The sequence below is a fragment of the Fukomys damarensis genome, unplaced genomic scaffold (genome assembly GCF_012274545.1).
Source record: "Fukomys damarensis isolate Sample0158 unplaced genomic scaffold, DMR_v1.0_HiC HiC_scaffold_33, whole genome shotgun sequence".
Lineage (NCBI taxonomy): Eukaryota > Metazoa > Chordata > Mammalia > Rodentia > Bathyergidae > Fukomys > Fukomys damarensis.
In genome coordinates this window covers 32,864,455-32,888,051 of record NW_022900945.1, presented here as the reverse complement: position 1 = coordinate 32,888,051, position 23,597 = coordinate 32,864,455, and the positions used below count along the sequence as shown (strand labels likewise).

The window sequence follows — 23,597 nt, the reverse complement described above, 5'->3', positions numbered from 1 at the left end:
ATCAAAACACAAACCACTTACATAAAATGGCATTAGCTATATATATAATGACATGATCCAAGGACCAAATTCTTCTCAAACATTACTATTTCTTTATGAATTAACAGAAACTATATAGCCCAGTAAGTTTCAAATCTACTAGAAAAGCAAAATAAAAATTACACCTAATGATCTGCGTGGTGAATGCCTTGGATGGTTAGTAGGGTGAGCAGGACTTTCACTCCCAAAGCCAGGATAGTCTTGGGCAAACCGAGACAGTCATCTTAATGGCAAAGCAGATTCTTTTTTTTTTTTTGGTACCGGGGATTGAACTCGGGTCCTTGCGTTTGCAAGGCAGGCCACCAAACCGCTGAGCTAAATCCCTGGCCCCCATCTCTTAATTATATTTTTATAAGCTTTATTGGAATCTTGAAAATGAACACCTAGAAATGTGTTATTACTCTGTCATATCTAATGTCCAATAATTGCTGCTGCTGTAAATTTTAAATGTTAAAATAGGGCAGACTAAACCTAAATTAACAAATGTGAATGTACACTGAATTAATAATCACCCAAACAATACTTCAATGTAAGCTGAACATCTTTAGATTTAGTGTTGAATTCTGTGTAGTTATATAATTTAATTTCACTTAGTAGTAGAAAATAAGCTATAAGCTTGAATGTTGTTGTAGTCCTAAAAACACAATATTCAAAATGAGGTAAAGTTATTAAACAAAATATTCTAGAAGGTAGTCAGCAAAAATCTGAACTCTACCATCCAGAAAATTTGCTTGGTGCCATTTTGTTATCATCAGCAAATTGATTCTAAATATTTTGTAATCTTCAGTAATTTGAAACCCCGGATGAAGCTGATTAGACCTACAATCTGCAGGCTATATGCATTATCAAGGTAACACAGACAGTCCAAATTAGCCAAGAGTACCCAACAGTTTGCAGCAACACTATTTTTGAGTCAAATTCTACTTAACGACATCCATTAGAATTATATAAAAATATGTATTTTTACAGTTTTTCTATTAGAAGTATTTAAAAATATATACAGTATAAATGAAAAAATAAAATACTATACCCAGTAGGTAATTCTGTATATAGTTCATAATTAAATTAAACCTATATCCCAATTATAGAAAGCATATTTGCCCACTAACTCATTTTATTATTTCTAATATATCCTCTCTCCTCTGAACCAACTTATTAAATAATTCATATAATTTGCAATCTCAACTCCAGTGTTAAAAGGGAAAAATATTCCACTATTTTAAAGTAAAATGGTGGTTCTTTCTCAGAAGCTCTATGGGGACATAAGAATTCAGAGTTCAGCTACATCTCCCAATGGAAAAGTCACAGTATCCCTGGGGACAGCAGGCTTAGGAGATATCTTAGAAGTTCTTTGACCAGACTTAAATTTAAAGTACTAGTGCTCTTTAAAGTAATGTAATATGTCTATAGGGAATGTCTACAAGAAAAGCCATTTTTGTCTTGGTCTTTTTTTTCTTTCGAGACAAGGTCTTTCTGGTTGTTCAGGTTGGCCTTGAACTCGTGATATGCAACCCAGGCTGCTGCAAACTTGTGGTGATCCTCCTGCCTCTGTCTCCCAAATGCTGGGATCACAGGTGTGTGACACCACATCTGACTGTTCTTGGTCTACTCTTACCTGCACTACTATTTTTTTTAGTTGTTTTTTTTCCAATAGTAGTAGATTAAAGGAAATTTCCATAGCTCAATGAGCAAAATAACCATTTTAAAACTTTCTAGTTGTATACAGTATATGCTTGATATTTCAAAATTTTCCAAATGGAGGTAATTAGATAATAGTGATTATTTTAAATCAATAAATGAGTATTTAATCCAATTAGATTGAATTTTAAAACTTTAATGGCAATTAACACATACAAATGTAAAGTGATATTAAGGATTTATCTCATATATAGAAAAGAAATGCAATTAAGAGATTAAGGGGTAAAACTCCATTTTTATAAAAGTCACCAGCTACTATGGAACACAAGAACAACTGGATTGTTTTTAGGTGTTGCAAAGTACTAAAAGGTCTTAGAATATATGTGGAGACATAGTTTTTCTACACTAAATTTAAATATGAATTTTATTCTCTGAAAAACCAGATCCAGAATATTATTTTATCAAATTTTACATAATTTAACAAATAATATTTAGCAATCCTAGGCTCAATAATCTTTTGTTGTAAATATAAAAATCTCAGACTGTGAAAATGTTTTTCAAATCATACTTCTATCTTTTCACAGCTGTGTAGTTAATTATAATTTTCAAATTTTAAATATTCCATGTGATTTGATATTTACAGAAAGAATAAAAGGTTTCATGAGTAAATACATCTAATTTGCAAAAATTGGTATCTGACATTTGTGTGCTCTTACAAAGAGTGCATAGGACATTTCTGCAGCAATCAAAAGGTAGATTCTTTTTAAACTTAGATTTCAAGTTTCCTGAAATATTTTTTCCAATTCAAATTCCTGGAAATACTTTCAAGTTTTGAATCTGAATGTAATGTGTTTTGTCACATATACAGTACATGCTTTATCCTTAAGCATGTATATTTTTCAAACCTTTGAACAACACGGTCAGATTCAGGATGACATTTTCTTCAGAAAATCTGTAGACATCCTCTGTGGAAGACTGATGTTGAGATTCCTAGTGCACCATGATGAAAAACCAGTAAACAATAGTTCATGACTATGCTTTCATGGGGTTTCCTGCAGGCTTAGGATCATAACCGTATAAGAAAGTAGCTGTTATTACAAGGATGGCTCCAAGGAAAAATACACTAAATAAAAGAAAAATAAAAGATGAAAATCAGAATAAAGGCAAAACAAGATCTATGTCTTTAGTAAACAACTGTACTGGGAGGAGCAGATACTCCAGTAAGAATAGAGAACATCCTACATTCTAGGTGCTGAGGTGCTGGATAAGCATCCCAATCCTCAAAATGGCCCTTTGGGAAATACTAGTATTAGCTTCATATTTTACCAATGAGGAAACAAATTTAGTGTGAATAAATACCTAAAGCCCACAGGTTTAGTGGAAAACAGGATTCTAGTCTAGGTGAGTTTGACTCTAGAGCCTGCACTCTCATCTACTATTCTATAAAGTTTCCCAAAACAAATATTTATAATGCTTTATTTCACCATAACATGCATTTTGCATGCAATGATAAAAGGTCTCAATTCTTTACATGAAATTATAAAAGTAGAATTTCATTCTTTTATGTCAAATCCTGGCAAAGTCAGTTTAAAACCCAAAATAATATCCAAAGCTCAGAATTGATTTTTGTGGAATGCTTAACCAAGGAAACTGGATTAATTGCAAGGAGTTCATGATTTTGGTTTTTTTTTTTTTTTTCATCGATCTACAGATACAATCTACTTCATATAAATTGGAAATGAATTTAAACTGGATATAAACTAGACTACTAAACTTTTAAAATGCATACTTGGCTGGGCGTGGTGGCACATGCCTGTAATCCCAGCACTTGGGAGGCTGAGGCAGGAGGATCACAGAGTTCAAGACCAACCTGGGCTAAATAGTGAGTTCCAGGTCAGTCTCAACTACATAGTGAGACTCTGTCTCAAAAAATAACAACAACAACAACAAAAATAAAATAAAATGCATATTTTTTTGTTGGGGAGGACTCACTATGTAGCCTAGCCTGACCTCGAAATCATACTGATCTTTCTGTTTCAAGCCTGCCTAATGCTGGAATAATGGGCATGCCCCAGCACAACTGGCTGCATACTTTTTTTTTTTTTGGTACTGGGGATCAAACTCAGATCCTTGCACTTTTGAGGCAGGCAGCATCAGCTGCATACTTTTTAAATGCTGTTACTGAGTCATAAATTAATCTTGGTTTTAAACCTATTAACAGTTCAAAGTCATTCTTCTGATCTTAAAAAAAAAATCTGTTCTATAAATGTAAAAGATCCTTATTATGATATCAAAGACCTTTCCTAATATTGTTCCTTCAACCTCATTCTCTCAGATTCCTCCTCACCCAATGTATAAGTCAGCTCTGCCGATCAAATGTGCTCTATCTCTATCGACAGTATTTTCAGACATGCCCTCAGTCTATACTTCCTTTCCTCAAGAAGTGTTTATTCATAACAATTCAGGTCTACTATCTATAAGACTCATTTCCCTAGGCAAAGTTACATTATTAGAACACATCACAATCCTATTAAATAATTCCTTCACTTATCTGCTTCCCTGTTCAACCATGTGCTGTAGACTTGTTGTATCACCAGTGCCCATCATATATAATAACTACCATCATCATCAATAATAACCATGATTAATAACAAGTGTTGACGTAAATGTGAAACTTCTTAATTTTTTAAAGTACAGTAAGAAGTTGGGTCATCAGTTTATCCTTGTTTTTAATGAAGAAACAAATTTTGTCAACCCTTCCTTTTAATATCGCCAAAGTCAGACTGTTTCTCATAACCTCCACTGCAACCATCCTGTTTCAGCTACCCTCATTTTTATCAGACTTAGACAAATTGTTTTCTGGCTGGATTGCTTGTTTCTCCTCTTGCCTGGGCATACTCAGTCTTCTATTTAACAACCAGAATCATTTTATTTTTAGTATTATAAATCAAATATATCACTGCTAGGCTCAGAAATCCTCTAATTGCTTCCCGTCTTCAGAAGTTCCAGGGCTGGGGATTTAGCTCAGTGACACCTGCACCTGCCTTGCAAGCACAAAGTACTGAGTTTGATCCCTGGTACAAAAAAGAAATGTTCCATAATCCATCTATAAATACTAGTTTCTCTTAGGTTACTGTGTTATGGTGGATAAATTGTGTCCCTGTGTCAAGGAAGATTTGGGCCTAGACCAGTGGAACAATGAATTAGCTACCATTTACCAAATTGGGAAAACTTGCCAGGAACAGGAAATGAGTATCTAGTGAATTTTAGAGTGAAAATGTGGAGTGACACCTACATAGATATAGAAGTCTCAAATTCAAATTTAAATGAGACTGAATGAGCACAGATAAGGCTCCAAAGTTTAAAGACTGAGAAAATCAGAATGGGGGTGAAGCTGCAAGCAAAGTAAAAATGATATCCTGAAAGCCATTAAAATGTAATCCCATTAGTCTGGGATTATAAATTGCAAAAAAAAATCATAGAACCTTCAATACCATCTGTAATGAGTACTCATTATGCTTAATTCTTCCTGAATCTGTCTCCTCACGTGGCATCCATGACACCACAAAGTCCTGTGTCTCCTGCCTTACCTTTTGCTACTCCTTTTACAATTCCTTTCCATGCTCTTTTTCTTGCTTATTGAATTGAGGCTTCTCTTGAGCCACCTTCTCCATATAAATTATCTTCTTCAAGAATCATCTACTTTCCTGGATTTAGTTACATAAATTGTGCATTTAAAATGTCATGATTGGGCTGAGGATTTAGCTCAGTGGCAGAATGCCTGCCTCTCAAATGCAAGGTCATTAAAAAAAAAAAAAAAAAAAACCCAAGGTCATGAGTTTGATCCCCGGGACAAAAAATAAAATAAAATGTCATGATTTTATAATTTTATATGACTTATAAAAATTTTATATGACTTATAAAAATTTTATATGACTTTTTGCTTTAGGAGAAAAACGTTCTAATCTATTATGATAATCTGGCCATCCGAATTTGTACAAAGTTTCTGGTAGAAAATTTTCCTTCATGTATTTAGTTTGAAGTATTTTTTTTAAGATAGTTAAATGAGTTCTAAAATTACATTTAAAATTATAAAAGTTGTAATAGGACCACTGTAAGAAGAATTCTTAATTTTCTATATTCTTATGGAGATTAAATAAAAAGAATATTTTACCTTGTTGGCACAAAATCCTGTAGCCAAAAATAGGATATCAGTGTTGATAATATTATAGATAAAGATGTTGCAAATCCTTTTAAAATATTATCCGCATACTTAATCACAGCAGCTATAACAAGGCCTCCAAGTGCCTGTAAAAGTTTTAAGAGATTATTTTTTATTATTCAATGAAGCTTTAGGCTTTTGTCCTATAAATTTAATCTCACTATTGTAAATGATATACGTTAAGCATCTCTTATAACCAGTAGATTCATAGGTTTGGTTCAATATCGCTCTTATTTTTAAAAGGTATCTAATAAAGAAACTATCAGAGGGCAGACCAAATACACCCTTCAGCTTCACTTGCTCTTAGTCAACTTAATCATTCATTTTGGAGCTCACATCTCTGTGCAATACAAAAATTTCTTTCTAGCTTTGCTGTAAATACCACTGATATGACATTATAATAGTTGCCTACATTACTTTTCAGGGACTTGAGGCCACTTTTGCTGAAAATACTGACCCTTCACTAGGGCCTGGAGATATGTGATGGGTGACCAGAATAGGCCAAAATTGGATAAAGATGCTTGTCCTCTCTTCACATACTCTGTTTCCTGTGTTGCCTTAATCTTTGAGTAAGATTCTACTCAGCACTGCATGTAGACACATGGATTATTTTTGAAATATTTTGCCTAAAACTATAATATAGATTCAACTTGACCTAGACTTGCCTAGTATTTCCCCGTCCCCTTTGGGGTTAAAGACACCTACCAGCCACATGACCAGAAACATCAAACCATAAAAGGATAAAAAGAAGTGGTACCAAGTTCCTGGAAGGTCACCTAGTCTAAAACATGAATATTCATCCCCTTAATCACCCTATCTGCCCCTCCTCCTCTCTCTCTCTCTCTCATAACTCCTATCCTGTATCTGTAATCCCTCAATTGTTCTGGAGTTGAGAAGCTGATTTGTGAGCAAATTTCCCTCTTCCTCATTCTTTGGCCATGAATAAATCCTTCTCTCCCCATCACTCTGGTTTTTCAATGGGATAAGCTTCTAGACCTGCACTTGGTAATATTATGATAAAAAAAAAAAATCTATCCTTACCCAAATTAGCAGTTAAACATCATTTGTTTAGATGAATATAGAAAAAAACTGGTTACTGAATAGTGAAAAAGTTTTACTTTTGAGTAAAAGTTAATTCTAAAGGTATGAGTTCTTTTGTTTTTGTCTTCGTGTTAATGGGGACTAAACTCAGGGAGCACTAAACCCATGTCCCTAGCCTCCCTTTTTACTTCACTTTCACAGAACTCCCCAAATTGCTCTAAACTGACCTGACAGTCCTGCTACTTCAGTTAGGGGTAGCTGGGATTATAAGCATATCCCATCGCATTTAGCGTTATTTTTTTTTCCTCCCAGTACTAAAGAGACTGAGCCTAAGGCCTCCTGCATACTAGATAAGCATTCTATCACTGTGTTACATCTGCAGCTCCCCCCAATTTGTTTTTACTAACCTTTCAACAGCCTCCCAACTTGGCTTTCTTGTAGATTTTTCCCTATTCTAATCCATTTCTCATTGTTGAGGTTATTCTTCCTAAAGTACAGTACTAATAGTGCTCTTAGCCCTTTCTTGTGTTTTGACTTTTTGAGATAGGTCTCACTATGTAGTTCAATCTGCCCTTCAACTATTTAGCCTAGGCTGGCCTCAAACTCGAGGCAATCCTCCTGCCTCAGGCTCCAAAGTACTAGGATTACGAGCACGCACTACTATGTCCCACCTTTCTCTTCTTTTCTTTCCCTCCTGGTGGCTGGGGCTAGAACCCAGGACCTTACATATGGTAAGCAAGCACTCTACCCTGAGCTATACTCCCAGCCTTATGCACTCTATAAGTATATGAATAACTTTCTACTAAATCCCTCTCAAATTCCAGATTGTGGCTAAAAAATGAGGGTGACAGGGAGTCAGGGCATGGCTTAGTTGTAGAGGACTCCTCTATCATTTCTGAGGCACTAGGTTCAATCCCAAGCACTGCAAAGTGTTTACTTCAAAGCTGAGTATCCCTCATCCAAATCCAAAATGCATCAAAATCCTAAGTATTTTTGAACCCTGACATAATGCTACAAATGGAAAATTCCATCCTTGACCTGCAATGATGGATTACAGTCACAAGACAGCTATATTGAAAATACTGTACTGAATTATCACATTACCTTTGCTGCCTTGCGTGTGCCATGTTGTTTCTACTCTGCCATGCCTGTTTGTCATCCCTGTCTTGGAACAGGCTGATTATGGACTGAAACTTTTATGAACTGTAAACCAAATAAACCCATTCCCTTCTAATTTTAGATATTGGGTATTTTGTCTCAGCAATGAGAGAGAAAGGTAACAGGAATTTGGTACTCGAAAAGTGGAGTTGTTGCTGTGACATTACCTGGCCATGTGGCTCAAAAGCCTTTGGAACTAGCCTGTGGGAAGGGGAAGTTAGGAAAGATCTGGAGATGCTGGCTATAGAAGTTGCGCTGGAACACCTTAGGTTGTTCTGCATGGGAGATTCTGCTCAGAGCTCAGACCAGAAAGCTTCCAAGACCAGGCTCAGGAAATTTCTGCTAGGAAGAAGGACTGCATTGGCTGTTAGTCTCCAGACAATGGATGTGTGTTATTGCCTGGCAGAAAGTTTGTCTGCATTTTGTTTATGTCCAGAGACTTTGCCTGAGACTGAGATTGGGGGCAGTGGACTAATTAATCTTGCAGAAGAAAATTCCAGTCAGTCAAATATTGAGGCAATGGCATGGCTACTGTTGAGGGCTTTTAGCCAGGTCTATACTGAGAATCAAGGACAAAAAGCCCAGCAGAATGATTTAAAATGATTTGCATTTAGTCAGAAAGAAAGCACTAACAAAGCTGTGGACTGCAAAGAAGGCAAAGGGGATAGTGATTGCTAAAAGGAAGAAGAGAAGAGAAAAGATGGCCTGAGGGCATCACAAGAAGCAACAGGAATCCACTTTTTGCAGCCACAGAGTTATAAAGATGAAGGAACTTTCTTTGAGAAGAAAGCCCTAGATCCATGTTCCAGAATGGTGGTAGCCTAAGGAAGTTGTTCCTGGGGATTTGGTTCATAGGCACTGGACCCCTACAGCCGAGAGAGGGAAGACTGGTTACTCATGCTCCAGCTGGCAGAAGACCTTGGCATCACCCACATGGCACTAGTTTTAGGTACATCCAGAATGCAAAAATCGTGGGGGTCACAAAGGCTTCCACCCAGATTTCAGCAGGCCTGGGAAGCCAGACAGGGTGCCTCTGAGAGGGCAATGTGTGAAGCTGTGTGCAGCCAAAGGTGCGGCCAAAGGAGCAGTAGAGACCCTGGAAGTTTAGAGAGGCCAGGAGCGTGGATCATCTGAGGAAAACTTCAAGGAGGAAGCAGAGCCAGCCCAAGAGAGAAGCTATGGGTGCTACAACCACCAGAAGTGCCACAGAGGTAGAGACACCCAATCCCTTTGGAGTTCATAATTTACCACAGACTGCCAGAGATGCTACACATGGAACTACAGGACTTAATGTTTGCCCTGCTGGATTTTGGACTTAACTTTGGTCCCAGCCCTTTGTATCCTCCTATTACTACCTTTTGGAATGTTAAAGTCTATCTTGTGCCATTGAATGTTGGAAGTGTTTAACTTTCTTATTTTTTGTGCAGGGCCTTGCACTTAAAAGTTTGCCTTAAATTTCAAAGGAGATTTTGGACTTGGACTTTTCAGCAATGCTGAAACTTTCAGGACTTCAGCAACTCTTAGAGATGGACTAAACGCCTTTTATGCAAAGTAATATACATGAGGGCCAGGGATTTAGCTCAGTGGTTCCGTTGCCCGTCTTGCAAGCAGAAGGACCTAAGTTCTATCCCTGGTAACCTCCCCTCCAAAAGAGTAATATACATGAGTCTTTGGGGGTCCAGGGCTGGAATGTCATGGTTTGGGTCTGGATGTCTCCCCAAAGCCTCACATGGTCATAGACTTGATCTAGAGTGTGTGAAGCTGGAATTGATTCAAGATGCAATGCTAGGCTCAAGGGTGTGAGCGCTTCCCACACTAAGTAGTCTGAATAAGATAAAGGGGGTAGGGAGACACTGGTAATTCTCTCTTGTTACCTTTGCTGCCTTGTGTGTAATGCCTGTTTGTCATCCCTGCCTGGGAGCCGGCTAACTATGGACTGAAATTTCTATGAACTGTAAGCCAAATAAACGCCTTCCCTTCAAAAAAAGAAAAAAGAAAGAAAATACTGTACTGTATAAAATTACCTGCAGTATGTATATATATCTAAAAAACCATAATTTTGGGCCAGGGATTTAGCTCAATGGTGCCCTGCCTGCCTCACAAGTGCAAGATCTTGAGTTCGATCCCCAGTACTGGGCCAGGGGTGGGGCTGGGGGGAACAGAACAAAACATAATTTTGTGTTTAGACTTAAGTTCCATCTTCAAGATACATCATTATGTATAGGCAAATATTCTAAAATCCAAGAAGTCCTAAATCCAAAACCTGAAGGCAATGATTTATATCTTTATTTTCATTTGAGTATTGAGTAAGTTTCATGTGAGGGTAGGGAGGGTTTGATGTTTATGGTGGTTTCCTTTTGTTTTGTTCTGTGGTACAGAGGATTAAATCCAGGGCCTTGAACACATTAGGCAAGCACTCTACCACTGAGCTACATTTCCAGCCCATTTTATTCTTTGAGACAGGGTCTCACTAAGTTGCCTAGAATGGCCTCAAACTTGTGATCCTCCTGCCTCAGCCTTTTAATTAGCTTAAAATACAAGTGAGCACCACTATGCCCAGCACTAGAAAAACAACTTTTTTCCAAGACAGGGTCTTGCTATGTAGTCTAGACTGGCCTTGAACTCACTGCGTAGTCAGGCTGGCCTCAAATTTGCAAACATCCTGCCTCAGCCTCCTAAGTACTGAGATTACAGGCATGCACCATTATGTCCTACTCAAAATGAGTATTTTTTGAAGGTAAAATTACTCCACTCTTGAACAATTTCAAGTTAGATATGAGCTGAAGAAATGTGATAGCTTCTATTTTTTTTTTTCTCCCAGTACCAGGGATTGAACTCAGGACTTTGTGCTTGCAAGGCAGGCGAGGCGCCACTGAGCTAAATCCCCAGCCCTGTGACAGCTTCTAGTATGTAACTATGAATTCAATTTTAAAATTGTTACCGAAGTAAGTATGTTTCTTGGGTTTTTACACCACATACCTTCTATGTAATGACAGAACTGCGGAGAACCTAAAAGTTCTGTTTACTCTTAAGCTTAAACTTTATTTTTAAATTTGTGTTTTCATAAGGTTGCATTTAAATACTCCAGAATTTAATCATAAGCCTTTCTCAATTGAAGTTTGCATAAGAGCAACAAGACCAGTTCTACTTTAACTTCCCTCAATAAATAAGTACAATGAGAGAACAAGAGGGAATTTTTTTCCCTAAAATAAGTATGTGTGTATTTATAGCTACTTTGATTCTCTATAATAATATTTATTAGCATTAAAGACTTTATATGCTTTACCTGAAGAACAACAACTATCCAGGTCAGTTGGTTATATCCCTGAAAAAATCCATTCTTTGATACCAATTCTCCATCATAAACATACACACCCATCAATCCAAATATACTCCCAAAGAAACCTAAAAAACAATGAAGTCTATGTCATTAGTTTTTCTGAAGAGATATTTATCTGTTGGCATTCCACATAATTTTATAGCTTATTCCAAATAATTTTATACTTTATTTATACTATTTTTTATTCAGTTAATGTAAACTTTTTCTTTCTTTTTTTTTTTTTTTAAAGACAGTATCTTGCTAAGTCACAAAGTTGCCCAGGCTGAGCTCAAACTTGCAATCCTCCTGCCTCAGCCTCTCAGAGTGCTGGGATTACAAGCATGTGCTACCATGCCCAGCTAGTTTACATAATCTTAAAAACAAAAGTATACTTTTATTACTTATATTATGACAATAAGACATAAGACTATAAGAAGATAAAGACATAATATTAAAAAAGACCAAATATACCAACCTTCAAGCACCAAAGTAATATACAGCAGTAACTACATAATTACATTGCTGTCCCAACATAAATTACATGATTATATGGTTGCTTATGCAAATATTTGTAAGATACTCACTGTAACATTCATTTTGTCTTGAATTATATCATATCTTTCTATCTCTGTTTAGATTTTAGTATATTTACTTTCATATATGCATATATAAAAGCTCACATATGTGACAGCATTGTTTTGTATTTAGACATTTTGAAAGCATAATAATTAATATCTAAAAAATCAGGGCTGAAAAATAATCATACAACTGTACACCACTGGAATGTGCACAGATTTTTGAAGTATCATTAGGGCAAGTCAGCTCAGTGAGTGCAAAAACTATCTTGTTCACTGCTGAATTCTCTACAATATTGCCTATTCCAGGACTACTGGACCTAAGAAATTTCCAGGAGCACTGCTAGACTAAGGATGGACCCATCTCTCTCCCTCTCTTTTTTAGTACACGTTTGCAATACATAATGACTACTTTCCTTGCGGTGTATTGGTATATGTATATAACACATCTTAATTTTATCCGTCCCCTTTATCTGTCCTCTTTCTCCCTTCCCTTCATTTCTTGGTCCAGGGTGCACCTCTTATGGGTAGTTTTGGAATGTATGCAAAGAGGACAGGGATAAATAAGTTTTCCTTATATACATAAAGCCTTAAATCGGCAGTTTTCTATGATAGAAAGGAACTGAAAACAATATAAAATACTATTAAAATTTCATTATGCCTGCTCTATCGTCTTAATGTGTCTAATTTTCAACATAAATTAATGCTGCCAAATAAATTATAAAGCACTCCTGAATATATTTTTATATTTAATTTATAGGATTAACTGATTAAAAAAGGATTAACTGACAATTATATACATGTTTTATGTTCTTCCTTTTATTCTTTCTTTCTTTCTTGAGCTAGATTATCAACCAAAGGCCGAATTTTGGTCCCCAACTTATGACACTACTGGGAGGTGAGAGAATTTTTACAAGCTAAGTAGTGGAAGGTCTTAGGTCACTGGAGTCCCCATCAAGGGAACTGTGAAATCCTATCTCTCCATCTCTGCTTCCCAGAAACACAAGGTCAACAGCTTTTTCTACCATATGCTACCATCATGATTTATTGTATTACCACAGGCCCAAAAGCAACATGAACTGAAACCTCTAAAATTGTTAGCCAAAATAAAACTCTTTGTAAGTTAGTTCATCTGAGATATTTGCTACAATGATAAAAAGCTCACAAGTACATAAGGATGTATACAAGTCATACATGTCAGTATGTATAGATCTACTATATTCTAACAGTTGTGTAATATTCCATTGTCTGAATATTATAAAATATGTACGGAACAATGTAATACTGTGTCCCAGCAACTATTCTAAGTGCTTTATGAATATTGCTTACTATAAATCTATGAGATAGATGCCTGTATGTCCACTTTATAGATTAGGAAACTATACGGTCACACTATAGTAAGTAATAGTGGATTCATCTGAATCCAGGCAGCATGGCTTTTGTAGCCTGATTATTTTTTTCCTCCCTCTCTTGGACTCTATGATCTTAACCACTATGCTATTTATCAAAACAATAATTTATTTAACGAGTCTTCTCTTCTATTTTTTACAATTATAACCAAAGCTAAAATGAAGAGCTTTGGATATCTATTTTTTGCTTTTGTAGGATAAATTCTCATTCAGGTGTTTAAATTCTTACATTAAAAGCTATATTTATTAGGGCCGGGGATTTAGCTCAGTGGTGCTGCGCCCGCCTCGCAAGCACAAGGTCCTGAGTTTAATCCCCAGTACCGCAAAACAAAACAACTTATATTTATTTTAAAACTTTGTAGGCATTACCAAATCAAAATCTAACAAGGTTATATAAATATGTATTCCTAGTAACCACAGGTAACAGTTCCTGTTTTTCCATTCTCTGGCTAAGGTTTCTTATCCATTTACTAATCTTTTATAAATTAATACGTGAAAAATGCTATTATGTTATTTTAATTTTTGTTCTTGTAGTATTGAGTTGCCTATAACTTTTTTAAAGTATTCTTTCAAAACTGTTCAGTTGGCTCACAATTTTTCCACGAGAATAGTGCTGTCAGATCAAACCAAAGAGTAAGAGACCCATGCACCACCACAGATCAAGAATTCTGATTTATCTTCCATTTTTATCTTACAAGAAAATTTTAGCCAACTCATACAAACCTTGCATATTTTAAAAATTTGCATTTATATGAATAGCTGATATAAGTGCTTACTACAATGTACACGCAAGACATGTACTTCATGTATTATCTCATCTAACTTATAGCGACATATAAGATAGGAACTATAGCTAGGTACAATATTTTATACATGAGGAAAGTGAAGCACAGAAAGGTTAAGTAATTTCTCAAAGGTCACATAGGTGATAAGTAATGAAATTGGGGTTTGAGATGACTTCAAAAATGGTAAATCAGGCTGCTTGAAGTATTTAAGCCTGTGAATCTGTCTTCTAGACAAACTGAGCAAAAGATAACTAAATTTTGGTTTAAAAATATTTGAATGTTCTTATGGAAAAAATACATTTCTACAAATTTTAAAGAAACACATATTCTATGTGATAAAATAGAGGTTCAGGTTTTTTTTACTGAAAAAGGGATATTTTTAAAAAAAGGCAAAAGGATAAATTTTAATCAAATTTGGAAGCTATAACTTAAAATATTGGTCAGTCAATAATTTACCATTTAGGTGCTAGAGAGACAGCCGTGACTGCTGATCAGGAGAAATATGGTGTATCTATTAAATAAACCCGATTTGGGGGTGGGGTGGTTAAAAAATAAACCCTGGGCTGGAGATTTAGCTCAGTGGTGCCACAGCCTGCCTCAAAGCAAAAGGTCTTGAGTTTGATCCCCAGTACCCTCCCCCACCAAAAAAACTTGAGTTTGTAAAAAATAAGCCCTAAAGTCAGGTGGACAAAGGCTTAAAAGAGAAGGTGTTGATTTGCAGATGAGTGCTACTTACATGGACAGTTTTATATGTAGCACTATCCAAAAGGAATATAAGCCAAGAATACTGTTGGAATCCATGTGTGAAGATTGAAACGTAACAATACTATACTCTAAATATTTGTTGAAAGGCAATCCTTCAACGTGTTTTGTTTTGTTTTGTTTTTTTCTTTGAGCTACATACCTTCAGTTAGAAAAATGCAGTAGTATTTAAGGGCTAAAACACTGAAATACAAAGTCATTTTTAGGTTTTAAAAGAAATGAAAAGTTAATCACTGCCAACTTCTCTTATTAAGTATCTTAATCCCCTTTTCTAGGAGTGAAATATGTAAGTTAATTGCAATAGCTTCTGGGAAAAAATGGCAACCAAGGATAAATTTGCTAAACCTCCCATGATGAGGACAGAACAGGATGCACTCTTATTTCAAATCTAAAGTTCCATATTCTTGAATAAAGGGCATTTTTGAAAAGGCAGAACCATTGCCAGATACTTGCATCAATAGCGGATTTTAGGCAAGGCTTATTTATTTTAAAATATATATAGAAATTTATAAATATAACAACATAATCACTTTTTAAAATATATTAGAGAACATTTAAAACTTACCAAGCTGAATGTTTCTTATCCATACTGATTGTTTTGTTTCCTTCAAAATTTTCTCAAAATAAACTCCAGCAAAGCCACTTGAAAAACAGGCTGTGAGAACTGCCATGAGGCCCACAAACTGAGAGCTAGCTGAGAGTTCTTTAGAATCAAGCTCTTGGGAATCTGAGGGCCACTAAATACAAGCAAAAATAAAACTGATGTTTAATTTTTGTACTATCTTACAAAGTGCATATTATGAGTCCACACAGACCTTACATAAAAATACATCCAATATAATTTTTGGGGAACTGCAGAGGAAAGCTTTTGAATAAAAGTCTTAGAATCATTTGTTGTTTTCCCTCACAGTAATAACATATTACTATTTCAATTCATAATTTCAAAAAATACCCTAGGAGACAATATTTACATTTCATTTATTACAGACTAATCTATTACTTTAAGATAATCCCTTAAAGTCTAATATTTTAAAAACTATCATTGCAAACATAGGTAGATGAACAGATTAGAATTGTATGTTCCCTTTGTTGCCTCAGCAAAAACATAGTTAACTGGAAAGAAATATGCTAAACCAAGCAAAATGAAGGAAAATACCTCTAAGGAAAGAGTTATCAATAAATGAAGGAAAACTGAGTACTCTTGAAAGAAAATGTTTTGGAAGGGACTCCAAGATCATCATATCAATAAGATACCCTATGATGTTACTGACCCTAATTTAATCCATTGATACCCTATAACTATGCTAAATTTTCTATCAAATCTATTTTTTTACTTCTCTGATAGTTCTTCTACTAGCTGGATTTTTTTTTTTTTTTTTTTTAGTACCAGGGATCAAACTCAGGACCTTGTGCTTATGAGGCAGGAGGCAGCATCACTGAGCTAAATCCCCAGCTCAATAACTGTCAATATCAAAATTGGAGTGCTGTGGGTGTGGTGGCACACAACTATAATTCCAGCACTCTAGAAATTGAGGTGGAAGAAAAGCCAACCTTACTTAGTTCTAGGCCAGTGTGAACTATGTAGTGAGATCCTGTCTCAAAAAACAGAAACAAAACAAAAAATCAGAATTATTCGTTTATTATTCAGTTGCCTTCATTGTGGAAGTTATTAATTCCTTGCCTCTTGAAATGGACTGCTTTTCTTGGTCCTGTCCTCCCAATCTTTATTCTTGCAGTACTCAATAGACTTTCTGTAAGGATGGAAATGTTCTATAATTCCACTGTCCAATAGGGTAACCACTATCTTCGCGTGACTACTGAGCAACTGATAGGTGGGTAGTATGACTAAAGAACTGAAACTTTAAACCAGTATGGTGGTGCATATCTGTAATCCCAGCACTGGAGAGACTGAGGCAGAATTGCCGTGCGTTTGAGTCCAGCCTCGGCTACATAGTGAATTCAAGGCCAGTCTGAACTACACAGCAAGACTCTTATCTCAAGAAACTAAGAAAGAAAAAAAGAACTGAAATTTTAATTTGGTTTTGATTAGTTAAATTTAAATAGCTACATATGCCTTCTAACTCTACAGTAGAGTGTATATTAAACCTCTCTTTGCTGGAGAGTTGATCACAGAAGCACTGACATCTCCTCTGAGTTCAAGTCCAAGATTTCAATTACTGCTATTCAGAAACTTGTTACTTCCTTAAAGCCAGTATTATTAAAATTTGTCCTCCAAAACAAACTTTTCTTTTTGGTGATGGTACTGGGGATTGAACCCATGGCCTTAGCAATGAGCTACACCCCCAGTGTTTTTTTTTTTTTAAAGACAGCATCTTACTAAGTTGCTAAATTATTTAATGATACAATCTAATCTATATGTGAAGAGAATAACAAGAATACTCCATGAAGGAAATCAATAAAGAATCATCATCAGAAAGATCGAAAGAGAACCAAGAAAATAACTTCAGAGAAGGTGACAGACATTACGGGAGTAGCTCGCATCAAATGTTCTACATATCCAGTAAAAATCAGCTATTTTTTTTTTGTTTGTTTTTTTGAAACAGGGTCTCACTACACGTAGTTGAGACTGACCTGGAACTCACTATGTAGTCCAGGCTGGTCTCAAACTCACAGCGATCCTCCTGCCTCAGCCTCCCAAAAAATCATATTTATTTTACATGCAGTATTATATTTCCCTAACTAGTCATTGTTCCCTCCCTCTCTCCTTACCTTTCTTTCTGTGTGTACTGATAGGTACCAAATTCTACCACTGAGTAACATCCCAGCCCAGTTTTTTTTAGCGGGGTGGTGGTACTGAAGATTGAGCCCAGGGCCCTTACACTAAGCTAAATCCCAGCCCTTTTGTATTGTGAGATAGGATCTCACTAAGTTGTTGAGGCTGTGTTCAAACTTGCAATCTTCCTGCCTCAGCCTCCTCCCAGAGTGCTGGATAGGCATGTGCCACTGGTGCTGACTTATTTATTCATTTCTTTTTATAAGATTTTATTTTTATTTATTTCTATCATAGTGGCAATATATTTTTTAATAAAGGAAGACCTCAAACAATATGTCCACATTTACTTCAACAATAGAACCATATTCTCTAGGCAAAATAAATAAGGTTTTGAAACACTGATGAAAATGAAGGGTATACTTATCTTAAATATTACCTGTACACAAGCAACTCCTGTCATCAAAATTACTAGGGAGAGCCACTGGTACACACCTAACTTTTTACTAAGCATTGACACAGAAAATAATGCCGTTGTAAGAATTTTCAACTGATATGTGACCTGAAAAGAAAAATAGCAATATTATTGTTTGTTTGTTTCTTAAAAGGACTAAGATAAATGTATTTTAAGTACCTGATAGGTAGCTGCATCTAGATTTGACAGTGCCACATAGAGTAAATTATTCTGAAGAGTATATATCCCTGACGGAATAGCAAGCTTAAGTGTTTCCATAGGCTTATTAAGAATTTCATCATGTAGTACTCGATTCAGTGCTCTTAGACCACATTCTAGAATAAACAAGTGAAATAAGAAAAATCAGTGAATAAGTATCCAAGTAAGTTGGACATGCTTTCTCTCACAGTCTCAGTTTTCTAATTTGTAAACAGGAAATTGAGTCACATGTTAAGATGCTTTTCAGTCTGAAATATACTTTTGCGATGCTAATTTTTCAAATGTTAAATATCATAAGGGAGCACATTATGAAGAACATTATCCTTATATTCTTTCACTCTCATATACAGTATAGCCCAAGTGATTATGTATCTACCTATACACATGTGTGTACACAAACATGCACACATATTTATGATAACCAAAAGCTCAAGTATTCTTTACTATGGTAACAGTAAAAAACTTGTACTTTGTGCATTCCCATTTATCATAAGCTATTCATGGCAACTAATGATTGTAAAGATTTAATCATGAAAACAAGGTAAATCAGGGGGTGGATATGGCTGCAAACAACAGAAAATCCAATAACAGTAGCTCAACTTGTCTCACACAGCATGAGTTAAAAATCTAAGGTTTCTACGTTAACTCAGGGACCTAGACCTTCTCTGTGTATTTAAATATACTGGCTTTTTACCTTCACACTTTTCATCTATTATCTGCATGACATCCAACAAGGTCACCAAATGACTGCTGAACCACTGGTTCTTGTTTTAGGTAGCAAGAAGGAAGAGGAGGAAATATCAACCTAAGGTACCTTTCTGTGCTCTTATTTACCTAGACTATGTTAGTTCCTCCTACTGCAAGGGAGTTGGGAAATCAAGTCTTTTCCTTTATTTCTTCGCATTAGTGACAGGAAATGGAGAAAGGAATTCAAAACAGACTTTAACTAGCCAAACTAGTTTTAATCACAAAAAATGCCAAAAGAATTTTCAGATGTAAATAACCCCCCCAAGAAAGGAAAAAGTGTAAAAAACTCTGTAGATGACTTCCTCAAATATAAATAGGAAAACTTTGATCATGACAAGTTTTTGTTTTGTTTTGAGACATTCTTGCTATTTGGTAAGCTGGCCTTGAAGAAATAGCCGTGTAGCCCAGGATGACTTCAAACTCACAATTTCTCCTGCTTCATCCTCCCCAACACAAGAATTACAAATGTGTACCACCACACTTGTGGTACTGGGCATCAAACCTAGGGCATTCTACCAGCTTGCCCTATCTATCTATGTATCTATCTACCTACCTACCTATTTTTAATTTTGAGACAGGAGCTTACTAAGATGCCAGGTGGGATTCAATTTGTGATCCTCCAGATTTAGCCTCTCTGGATTACAAGCATTACAAGTAGAATGTTTCTTTTTAAATTTTTTATTTATTTATTTATTTATTTATTTATTTATTTATTTATTTATTTATTTATTTATTTTTGGTACTAGGGATTGAACTCCGGTCCTTGTGCTTATGAAGCAGGCGGCAGAACAACTGAGCTAAATCCCTGGCCCTGAATGTTTCTTTAAATAAAAACAATTTAAAGATTGCTACCTGCCTCCCTTTTCTGATCCCCAAATGATTTTTTTAAATTGTTAAATAAAAATAACTAGAAGACTTTTTCTTACATTTAACAGAAAAAAAATCTAAAACATTTGCTTATTTTTTTGTTTTTGTTATTTTTGGTACTGGGAATTGAACTCAGACCTTGTACTTGCAAGGCAGTCATGGTGCTGCTGAGCTAAATCCCTGGCCCAACATTAACATTTCTTTTTTCCTCATTGAGTTTATTGGTACATTTTAGGTACACAGTACAGTTACATTCATCATTGGGATCTTGTACCTTCAAATGACAGGTCTTGGTTCTCATTTTTTCCCCTTATTCCTGCTCTCCCTTCACCCCCTCCTCCCTTCCCTATTTACAAATATTTTATTTCTATTTTTTCATTTTCTCATGTTTTTTTTCTTTTCCCTTATTACCTTTTCCCTACCCTTGCCACTTCTCTACACCTTTAGCACTTTTCTTCCTATTTCACACTGTCATTTATATCATTAGCTTATTTTTTGTTTGTTTGTTTGTTTGTTTTTTGGTACCGGAGATTGAACTCAGGTCCTTGCACTTGCAAGGCAGGCCACCAAACTGCTGAGCTAAATCCCCGGCCCTTTTAGCTTATTTTTAAATGCAACTTTCAAGTGATTGATGTTACGATTTCTTCTCTTTAAAGAAAGCTTTGTTCCACCTTCTTGCCAATTCCTGTAATGTTAGACTTCTTTTATAAACCATTGTATTTTGTGGTTTTGATTTTCCTGATTGCAAGTAAGATTGAGCTCTTTTGTTTTATTTTTTGAATAGCATTTGTAACTGAACCCAAGACCTTACACTTTCCAGGCAAGGAGGGAGCACCCTCTCAGCCCTGGACATCTTTTAATATAGTTGGCCAATCAGGTCTCCTCTTCTGTGAATTGCCTATTTATATCTTTTGGCTCCTCTTCTACTGACTTGCTATCATTTCCTCAGTTGTAGTAATTCTGGATATTAATTATTAGTGGTGATATATGATATAAATATCTTCCAGCAAACTGCCTTGTCACTCCCTTCGTTTGATATACACATCTTTTTCATTTTAATGTATCTCCCCAAATGATGTTTTTTTCCTTTATGGCTTGTTTTTATCTTTATGTCTTGTTTGAAAAGTCAGAAAGTTAGTGCTAAAGTCATAAAGCTTTGTTTTTAAATAGCAATATTTTATTTGCTTGAAATTTATTTTTGCATATAGTATATCTATTTGTGCTTCAATTCACTGAAAGCTTGTTTCATTGCATCCTTCCACAATGCAGTTATTTATGTTAAAGATATCTCTGGCTCCACAGTGTTAAATGAAATGGATGCTTATATTCATCTACACCAGTGATGGTGAAACCTTTAGAGACCAAGTACCCAAACTGCAACCCAAAACTCACTTTTACATATTTATTGCAAAGTGCCAGTGCTGCCAGTAAACCTGAATACTGCAGTTTTAGTTTAGAAAAAACTCATATAATTAGCTCACATGCTGACAGAAAGGGCTCTGCATGCCTGCTGCAACACACATGCCATAGGTTTGCCACTACTGATCTAGAACCTTTTAATTTGTATCTTGAGACAGGGTCTCACTACATTATCTAGGCTGGGTTCAAACTTGTGACCCTCCTTCCTCAGCCTCCCAGGGTGAGGTTCACCACAATGCCTGATTTGAATCTGACCTCTAAACAGAAATGATATAAAGCTCAGTTTCTGGCTTTCTTCTCTTCTAGTATATATAATAGGTTAGCTTATTCAGTCCTTGACATTATGATTCCTTTTTGCAATCCTTGACTTTAAGGCAATAAGCTAACAAATCCTACATTTGATTTTTCAATGTGAATGTTTCATAGTATCTCAAACTTAACAGGAACCAAAAGAGAAGCCCTAAATTTCCTTCAAATCTATCTTTCAAGTATCATTCATTGCAGCACTCACCCATGCACTCACCCATTAATTTAATCTAAAAACTTAAAAGTTATTTCTCAAACTAGATTCCTTTTTCTTGACCTTCACATATCCCATCAGCAAGTCATGTCAAATTTAAGTCATGTCTTCAAAAGAAGATACATATATGGTCAACAAGCACTAGAAAATCATCAGTATTGGTGATTAGAGACATGTCACAACCACAATGAGATATCACTTCTTACACACTTGAATGGCCATAATATATAAAGAGGGAGAGGGATAAATTTTGTTGAGAATGCAGAAAAACTGGAACCTTTATATACTGCTAATGAAAATATAAAATGGTGCAGCTTCTGTGAAAAACAGTTTGACTGTTTTCTAAAATAGGTAAACACAAAGTTGCCATATGATCAAGCAATCCTACTCCTATATATACAAAAGAAAACAGGGATTCAAACAGCATTATTATAGAATTATTCATTTTCCATTCCAGAATTGTTCACAACAGCCACAAAGTTGAAACAACCACAGTGTCCATCAATATATGAATAAACAGAAAATGGTACTTTTACACAATTATTATTCAGCCATAAAAGAAATAAAGGTTGGGTACATATTTCATGGAGAAGTCTTGAAAACATTATGCTAAATGAAATAAGCCAGACATGAAATGATAAATATTATATGATTCAAATTAGGTAAAATATCTAGACTAGGTAAATTCAGAGACAGAAAGTAAATTAGAGGTTATGAGGGGCTAGATATAAGGACAAATGGAGAGTTTTTGATAGTTACACAGTTTACGTTTGTGCCTTGACATTAAAAGTCATTAAAGGGCCGGGGATTTAGCTCAGCAGTTCGGAGGCCTGCCTCGCAAGCGCAAGGACCCGAGTTCAATTCCCAGTACCAAAAAAAAAAAAGTCATTAAAATGTCAAATTTTAAGTTAGGTATATGCATTACTACAACTTAAAACAATAATTGAATATTCCAAAAAACACTGAATTGTACACTTAAAGTGGGCAGACACATGTACAGGGCCCTAGGTTTGATTCCCAGTACTACAAAAAATAAAATGAAAAGCATAAGCTGTGGCTGAGATGTAGCTTAGTAGAGCATACATTGTGTGTATAGCATGCTTGAGGCCTTGGGTTTAATCACTACACCAAAAGAAAACAAAAGCAAACAAAAACCAGAGCAATTACATGGTTCATGAATTACATCTCATTAAAACTGCTTTAAAAAAAAACTATCAAATTAGCCCATTAGACTAATCAGTGTAGCAAAAAATAGTCTTTAGTTTAAAAAAAATTATGACTCCTCTAAAGTTCTAAATTTTAGATTTATAAAATTTACTTATTCTCAAATTATTATACTGTAAGTATAAGAAACTACAATTCATATTTATATTACACAGAAGACATGAGTCATAACATGGATTAAATTAATAACATAGTAAATTATTACTAGAGTAAAACTTTTGGGAGGGACTGTTTAGCTTTTTTTTTTAAAGACAGTCTCTTGCTATGTAGCCCAGGCTGGCCTGCTGGGATTACAGAAATGTACCACCATGCCTGGATTGTTTTGTTTTTTGAGACAGTGTCTCACCATGTATCCCAGGCTGGTCTATATCTCAATATACAACCCAGGCTACAGTAGAACTTGGAATCTTCCTGCCTCAATGTACCAAGTGCTGAGATTAAATGCATGATCCATTCCCAATTAAAGCT

The 23,597-nt window shown here is 35.5% G+C and overlaps 1 protein-coding gene across 2 annotated transcripts in view; it reads right to left on the bottom strand.

Annotated features, from left to right (window-relative positions):
- Window positions 1–1,688: 1,688 nt before the first annotated feature.
- The window catches only part of Slc35a3 (solute carrier family 35 member A3), a 22,509-nt gene continuing 600 nt past the window's right edge, over window positions 1,689–23,597 (bottom strand). The window contains exons 2-7 of one of the 2 annotated variants that reach the window (XM_010639059.3): window positions 18,314–18,468; window positions 18,119–18,241; window positions 15,514–15,685; window positions 11,385–11,503; window positions 5,852–5,985; window positions 1,689–2,800 (exon numbers count right to left, since the gene is read on the bottom strand). In XM_010639059.3, the coding sequence (XP_010637361.1) occupies window positions 2,710–2,800; window positions 5,852–5,985; window positions 11,385–11,503; window positions 15,514–15,685; window positions 18,119–18,241; window positions 18,314–18,468 (794 nt within the window). In that variant the 3' untranslated portion in view covers window positions 1,689–2,709. Of the gene's footprint in view, window positions 2,801–5,851; window positions 5,986–11,384; window positions 11,504–15,513; window positions 15,686–18,118; window positions 18,242–18,313; window positions 18,469–23,597 lie in introns of those variants that run through there. The other variant, XM_033758246.1, reaches the window with a different exon arrangement.